General features: G+C 47.8%; 1 protein-coding gene across 1 annotated transcript; it reads left to right on the top strand.

The window, feature by feature from the left end:
• The first annotated feature begins 3283 nt into the window (after positions 1–3283).
• GFER (growth factor, augmenter of liver regeneration) lies at positions 3284–5306 on the top strand. Its single transcript, XM_082064328.1, has 3 exons — positions 3284–3517; positions 3961–4172; positions 4979–5306. The coding sequence occupies exons 1-3, from the start codon at positions 3311–3313 to the stop codon at positions 5139–5141; spliced, it is 582 nt and encodes a 193-aa protein (XP_081920454.1). The 5' UTR covers positions 3284–3310; the 3' UTR covers positions 5142–5306.
• The last annotated feature ends 2579 nt before the right edge of the window (positions 5307–7885 follow it).

Raw genomic sequence — 7885 nt, forward strand, 5'->3', positions numbered from 1 at the left:
GGGACACGTGGTTGGACACCAGCACCCATGGGACCCTCTGCGGGCCACCCACCCGCTCCTGCAGGACCTGACAGAAAGGCTGTCTGAGAGAGAGCAGGAATCACAGAATAATTTTGATTGGAAAAGACCTTCAATATCACAGAGTCCAACTGTTAGCCCACCCCTGGCACTACCCCATGTCCCTAAGAACCTCATCTCCACATGTGTTCAACCCCTCCAGGGATGGTGACTCCACCACTGCCCTGGGCAGCCTGTTCCAACGCCCGACAGCCCTTTGGGGAAGAAACTGTTCCCAAGATCCAACCTCAGCCTCCCCTGGCGCAATTTGAGGCCGTTTCCTCTGGTCCTGGCGCTTGTTCCTGGGGAGCAGAGCCCGACCCCCCTGGCTCCAAGCTCCTTTCAGGCAGTTCAGAGATCAGAAGGTCTCCCCTCAGCTCCTGTTCTCCAGCTGAACCCCCCAGGTCCCTCAGCCGCTCCCATCACACTTGTGCTCCAGCCCCTTCCCCAGCTCCGTTCCCTTCTCTCAACTCGCTCCAGCACCTTAAGGGCTTTCTTGTCCTGAGAGACACAAAACTGACCCCAGCTGCTGCACCACGCTCCTGACTTTGGATGGAATTCATTAGGCTCTGCACTTGGATTCAATTAGAGACAGGAAAGTGGATTTCCTTGCTCTGATTCGAATCTGAGTACCTCTCCATTTTTTTCCCTTCACCTGCTTTGAAACAATATGATGCTGGCGGTGGGGGCAAGCAGAGAAAACTGGGAGCTGATTTTCCCAAAGACCCAGTTCTGCCCTTACAGCCAACAAGGAAAGGGGCAGGGTTATGAACTTTTTTATTTTAAATAAACATAAAACATGCTTATATTTTAACTAACTCAATAAACGAAACCACTAATGAGGAAGCAGACTCTTAACAGCCAAACAAGGAGATTGCTTTGACTTAGAAACATCTCTGCAACTATTTAATTGCTTGAAGGCTCAGCAATAAAACACTTGAGGAAATTCCCCGGGTCTCTCTTCCAGATACCAGCAAACCTTTTTTTCCTGAATTAAAAAGAAGAGTGAGATCATCAATGTCATTTAAATATTTATTGGTGGGTAAGGAAAACAAATGTAAATAATGTCTTTTCCCCTACTTAATCCTCCTGTGTGAAATTTAGACATACAGTTGTCTATAACCTTAAACAAATATATAGTTGTCTATAACTTTAAACAAAGCCATTTCAGCAGTTCCTAGAAGTTACTGATTTCTCTTCTCCCTCACGCATATTAGCAAATAAAAGTTCCCATGAAATTGCAAATAAAAAAAATATGAGGCACTGGTAAACAGGAGGTCCAGAGTTGGAGATTCAGATCAGCAGCTCAGAGCTACATAGACCAGGAAACAGACGAACCATTTCCATGTAAAGATTTGAAATCTTTTGGAAGGCAAGTCTTTGACGCATTTCTCTAAAACGATGCATTACCTACTAAACATTTTACACCACGCTGTGTTAAATATATAAGGTGATAACAGCTGAAAATGAGCACTATTTTGCCAGCAACTTTCCTAGCAATTGTGCCTTTGTGGAACTGGTGGCATGACAGCACTTAACATCAGGCAAAAGACTCAAGATGCATTTCAAACCACCTGGAAAGAACCAGGTGTGGAGTAGGAGCCAAGGAGAAGTGTCCCAGGCCAAAACCTCCCCAAGGGACATGAACAGGACTGCTACTGCGTGAAGGGGAAGAGGAGAAGGGAGGGGAGGCAGAACCCCCTCCCAGCCACAATACGGGATTTCTTACAATGATATTTTGGTGCACCTCCACCCCGGCCATACATTTGTTTGCATTAAACAAAATAATCATATTTTTCACTTGGCATGAAGAGGTGAAAAGTGGAAGTGGATACAAAATTCACATTCCTGAGTGCACTGTGCACCGTGGGTGACTTATCCTGTGGCCTCGAAACCTCTCACGTCAAGGCAAAAAGAAGGAGAAGTGCAAGGCTATGTTGCCCTCCAACATTTCATCCTCTGAACCCCCGTCAGCAGCAGAACACATTCCAGGCAGTCGCACCCAAATTAGTCAAATGCTTTTTTTGCACTGTCAGCACAGTGCCAAGCTGCAGCAATTCAACCTTTCCATGGGGTGGGAGACCCGGCTGTGGAGCCGATGCTACACTGGAGCATCGCCTGGGAGCTGGGTCAGTGTCCTCAGGTGCTTGCAAGGCTGTGGCCAACCAGGAGGGAACATAAAGCTGCAGAATGTCCGTGTGAGAGCAAAGAGTTGGGGCAAGATCTGGGGTCTCCTTCACCTCCCAGCTCTGGACTCGCTCCTTCACCATCCCTGCCCCAGTGCAACACACACCGGTGCCCTGGGGAAGGGGTCAGCCAACCCTTCCTCAATTAGGGTTTTACAGGCGTGTGACAGGTGTCAAAACACATAAAGTTTGATATGGGCATGTTCTGCTGCAGGTGCGTGAGTTGGAATCGAGTTGCTCGTTTGTTTGCTCTTTAAATCACGCTGGGCTGGAGGTAACACTGAGGTGAGCTCCGCCACCGCTGGCACGTTATAGGGATGCACCGGGCCACGAGATCTGCCCCATACACTATATATATATATATATTTATATAGGTGTGAGGTGAACAAATGCTGTTGGGAGGCTCGTGTCACTGTGGTGTGTGAAGGAAAACGTGCACAAGATTCAAACGCAGAGGCTGCTTCTCTATTTGCAAAAAAAACCACCATAAACACACACTTTGGAGCATCTTTATTATGAGAAGAGATTGAGAGAGCTGGGACTGTTCAGCTGGAGAAGCTGAGGGATCTTATTTATATTATAAATATCTCCAGGGTGGGTGTCAGAGGGCAGACCAGACTCTGTTCAGTGGGACAGGGTGAGGGGCAACGGGCACAGGCTGAAACACAGAAGAGTCCATCTGAACATGAGGAGAAACTTCTTTGCTGTGGGGTGCCAGAGCCTGGCCCAGGCTGCCCAGAGTGGGTGTGGAGTCTCCTTCTCTGAGACATTCAAACCGCCTGGACCGACCTGTGTGATGTGCTCCGGTGACCCTGCGTGAGCAGGGCTTGGGCTGGGGGATCCCCGGGGTGCCTTCAGCCCCAACCAGGCTGTCACGCTGTGATTATGGTGTTTAACGGCGAACGCGCGGGACCAGCCTCCTCACCCAGACCCGGAGAAGCCCCGTCCAGCGTGTCCCTCCCGCCCCCGCCGTGACCGACCCCCCGGCCCCGCCCGAGGGAACCGGGCGGTTCAAGCGGCGCCTCCCGCCGCGGCCGCCGCGGCCCGGCGTGCACCGCGGCGCCAAGATGGCGGCGCCCAGCGAGGGCCGGCCGGGCCGTGGCGCTTCGCCGTTCCCGGGCACCGAGAGCGGCCCTTTCTCTTTCCCTTTCGCCGCCCCGCACGGCGCCGCGGGCTCCGGGGCGGAGGAGCCGTCCAAGAAGCCGTGCCGAGCCTGCACAGATTTCAAGAGCTGGCTCCGCGAGCAGAGGAAGCGGGCGGCCCCGGGCGGCGGGGTGAGGCGGCGGCGTTGCTTTGGGGCTGTCACCTCGGGGGCTGTCGTTCTCCCCAGCCCCCGCAGAGCTGGGAGATGGGTCTCCATGGTCCCTCCCGCAGTGTGGTGGGGCTGTGTCCCCTCCTCAGGGTGTAACGGGCCCGGGGGCAGTGGCTCTTTGCTGTGGGAGCGGGAAGCGGCCTCCATCTTGGAATCATAGAATCATTTCGTTTAGAAACACCCTCAAGATCATCAAGTTCAACCGTTAGCTTAACAGTTTCACTAAACCATGTCCCTAAGAACCTCATCTATGCGTAGAAATGCTTTTAGTTGCCTTTTACAGCAGCACCCGGGGTGCAAAGGGGGGCTCTGCTCTTGTCCCCCCATCTCATCCCCCTCAACCACTAAGGGGCTGTTTCCCCACCAAGCACCGTCACCCCCTCACAACCATCTCTCCTGCTCCAGGACCCGGCGGTCGTGGAGGAGAAGGAGCCGCCACCGGACTGTCCCCTGGACAGTGAGCAGCTGGGCCGCAGCACCTGGGCCTTCCTGCACACCATGGCCGCCTACTACCCCGAGCAGCCCAGCCGAGCCCAGCAGCGCGACATGCGCGACTTCATCCACCTCTTCTCCAAGTTCTACCCCTGTGAGCACTGCGCCGAGGACCTGAGGGAGCGGTGAGTTGCTTCAGTGGGGTTTTTTTTTGTGTCCTGAAATGCTGGGCTGGAGCATTTATGTATCGGCAGCTCCTCCTGCCCTTGGGGTTTGTCACTACTGAACTGGTTTCTTCTATTGTTGCATCAATCAGATACACTTGCACAGAAAACAAATTCCCTTGCTCATGCTGTTGGGTTATATGCTGCCTCCAAGGCCTCCCTGAGGCAATTTCAGGATTTTCTGGTTCAAACTGGACTAGCGTTCAGTTGTGGAATTAGACTAGGACTTGAAATAATTTGGCTTTCAGGAAGCAAAGGTTCTACTCCAGAAAGTGCCTTTTATTGGCAGTCTCAGCAGTGGAGGCAAAGGCTGAAATGGGCTGTGATGTTTGATAAAGTTTTCTACTCCTGTTACTGTCAACTTGTTTCTCGAAAGCCTAATTATTGACTTCACAGGCATCACATGGTGAAACAGCTGCTCAGTATTTTTCATTTATTATTGTGTTTTGTTTTTTTCAATTCAGTGTTTTGTTGGACTCAATTATTTCTTGCTTTTTATCATAGACAAGCTGTGACTCTTGCATCTTTTCCATTTGTAAGACGGGGCACTGAATGAAACAAACTCTTGGCAGTCATCGGTATTTTAAAGTGAAGGTTTGGCCTCTGATAATGACTGATCTCTGTGTCCTCTCTTCTCGGGTCTCTTTGGGACTCATCTTGCAAGAACAGAAAAGGCGACTGGCTGTCGGTGCGCTGTGTGTCTGCTTTGGGAGCTGAAGTTGGTCGCTGTAAAGAGGTGACACTTCTTTCCTCTTCCCCGTTTGCAGATTGCGTACAAACCAGCCTGATACAAGCAACAGAAATAACTTCTCCCAGTGGTTGTGTCTTCTTCACAATGAAGTGAACAGGAAACTGGGGAAATCGGAATTTGACTGCTCTCGTGTGGACGAGCGCTGGCGAGATGGTTGGAAAGACGGTAGTTGTGATTAATCCACAGAGACTGCTGTGGAAATTGGACAGACCAACTCGCTCTGGTGTCCAGTCACTGCAGGGAGACGTGTGAGTCAAAATCTGTGTTTGTGTGTGCGTGGGTGTGACTGATTGGCTTGTGGAAATAAAGGTAAACCAATTCTAAAAGTAAATTTGAAGATCTTATCCTAATAGTGTTTTGATAAATGATTACATGAATGTGTTACCTGAGGGACTGAGGCCTTACATTTGACACAGGAATTGCCAAAAGCCTGTGAAATTAAGTCACTGACAAACTCAAGGAGACTTTTTAATTATGACATTTCCTTGTTTTACGGGCATTTGCTTATTTCTGGGATGAGAATTCCTTTTCCCTAAACACAGCTGCAGAGGGCTGCCCTGTGGCATTTGATGTTTATCTGCAGACATTATCCTGATGTTTTAGAAAATGCATCTGATTAATTGACTTTTTCATTTCTGTTGTTCCCATAGAGAAAACTTGTGCTGGGTTTTGTACCAAGTCTGTACCCCAGATCTTTCTTTCTGAGATCTCCAGTGCTTTTTGTTAACCTTGGATCCAGTTCCTTTGATAAAAGGCCTGAAGGTAGATACATTTAATTTAAATATTAAAATCATGGAGCCTGGGTTTCTCATTTTGTGTTTCAACTTATCATGTAAGAGAACATTGTGGAAAGGGAAACTAAAGCAGGACAAGAAAAAAGCCCTCATCTGATGAATGGAACAAAGTATCACCTGGTGAAATTAAAATGTTTTAAATTGATTGCTAATTTTCTTTGGATCCAGAAGTGGTATAATGAACTACTTATTCCTAAAGCAGGTAACGTCTTCACATGTGCTGTGAACTTTTGTCAGTTGTGAAAACAGCTTGAGACTGACATCTGTAATGAATCATAGAATCATTTGGTTGGAAAGTTCAGCTTTATTCGGCATGCAGTATTTCTGAGATATCACTTGCGTTTTGAAATTCTTGATTGGTAATTCCTGACCTGGCTGGCATTCTGGTGTTGTCCCTCAGCTATAAATCTCTAGTACAAAAGGACTTTACAAGCCCACCTGCAGTATTTGAGTCCTGCTCAAGACTTGGATGTCAGCTTTACGTCACATTTATTGCACAGAGGACTCAAAGGAGTCCCTGCGGTCGATTCCATCTGTCGGAACCACTCAGAATCCATGCCATGGGTATTTTTCCTATAGGTGTGAATTCCAGATTCCAGTGCAATAGCAGCAGAAATGGTTTACACCACAAAGCTTCCTAACACACCTCTCTATAAAAAGAGACAGCTTACAAAAAAAAGTCAAAATCATTTCAAGTTCGTAGATCAGATAAGCGATATTGTGTCCTTATTGCATTTCTGGCCGTTAAAAGTTTGCAGGAGTTTGCACAAACTGTGGCAATAGCAGCTTTTCTCCTTCTCTACTTCCTGCTGAGGTTTTCTGCTGTGTTTTAGTGAGCTTCCTTATTTCGTGCCCCACAGTGCATTTGTAAATTTACTCTTGCTGATAAAGTGTTCCTTCGAAATGCCAACAGTACTTTTATAATAATACTAGAGTGATGACAGCTCATAACTAGAACTTTGCTCTTCACACCTGTGTGCATGGGGCTTCTCAGCATTTAGAGAAGCAATAAGAACTTTGGAAATACATTTTAATATTTTATGGCGTATTCAAGGTCTTTCAAGTTGGACCTGTTAAAATAGCATGAGACAAATTTTATGGACTGGCTATTCATGAAGTTTTTATATAGTAACGTTCCCAAACCCAACTGAACGGATGATAAGGTACTTCGTAAAGTGTGCGATCTGACATATGGCTTGAAGGTATCATTCAGGTTATTAAAAGTGCTCAGAAAATTTCCCTATTGGCCTATTAGCATGTTGGGGTTCTTAGAACAAATGAATTCCGGCCTTTTTTTTTGGTAAGTAACGATCTCAGTCCTCACAATGAATCACGTTGGTATCCAGTAGTGGGGAGAGGACCAACCCCTCATTTTGTCACGCGTGACCTAAATTACCTGGTTCTGTCAGGACAGCTTTATCTGCTGGTGTGAACAGGCTTGCTTATGGACTTGCTTATGCTAAAGGAGGAATTTACGGTTCTTCCTCCCCAATCTGCCCCTGACTGTTCTCAGTGACAGTTTCATCACCCATGGAGCAGATGGTATTTCTTCCTAATTTGCTTCAGACTAAATGAGCAGGTTGGCACAACACCCGTCTCATCCTTTTTCATCTTAATACTGAAAATGGGTCGGCTGGGTGAGTTGCACTTACTTGTGCAAGTGCAAATGCACTTGACCTCTGGAGCTGCTGCTGTGTTGTGCTGGCCAGCGGTTGGTGATGGGCACATTGTGACCTTCCACTATCCCGCAGCATCTGCACACATCTGGAGAGCGTGGGGAAGAAAAGAAACGTGTATCCTGCTCAAAATCTGGGAGAGCAACTACGGCAACACCAAATTTTTGTCACCTTGTGGTGTCCAGGGAGGTGTGTGCAGAAGGAAAAGCCCCGTCTGCAGCTGGTAGTATGTTATTAGAGCAGTTTGTAACTTTACTAAGTGGCTGTTTGATAAAATACCTGCTTGCACTGCATTCTCTCATGTTTATGGCTTTGCAGAAGAGCTTTGACTTAAATGTTTCTCAGGCATATTGTCACCTCTGTGGACTTGACTGTGTGGGGAGGGGGGTTTTGTTTTGCTGCTCATTTGTACCACAGCTCAAGTTTTAATCTTCTGTGAGGAATTTCTATTGA

The sequence above is a fragment of the Streptopelia decaocto genome (genome assembly GCF_964273445.1).
Source record: "Streptopelia decaocto genome assembly, chromosome: 13".
Classification (NCBI taxonomy): domain Eukaryota; kingdom Metazoa; phylum Chordata; class Aves; order Columbiformes; family Columbidae; genus Streptopelia; species Streptopelia decaocto.

Coding starts and splice junctions, on each gene's coding strand:
- GFER (XM_082064328.1), top strand. CDS start 3,311: ATGGCGGCGCCCAGCGAGGGCCGGCCGGGCCGTGGCGCTTCGCCGTTC. Junction 3,518..3,960: donor GGGCGGCCCCGGGCGGCGGG/GTGAGGCGGCGG, acceptor CTCCTGCTCCAG/GACCCGGCGGTCGTGGAGGA. Junction 4,173..4,978: donor GCCGAGGACCTGAGGGAGCG/GTGAGTTGCTTC, acceptor CCCCGTTTGCAG/ATTGCGTACAAACCAGCCTG.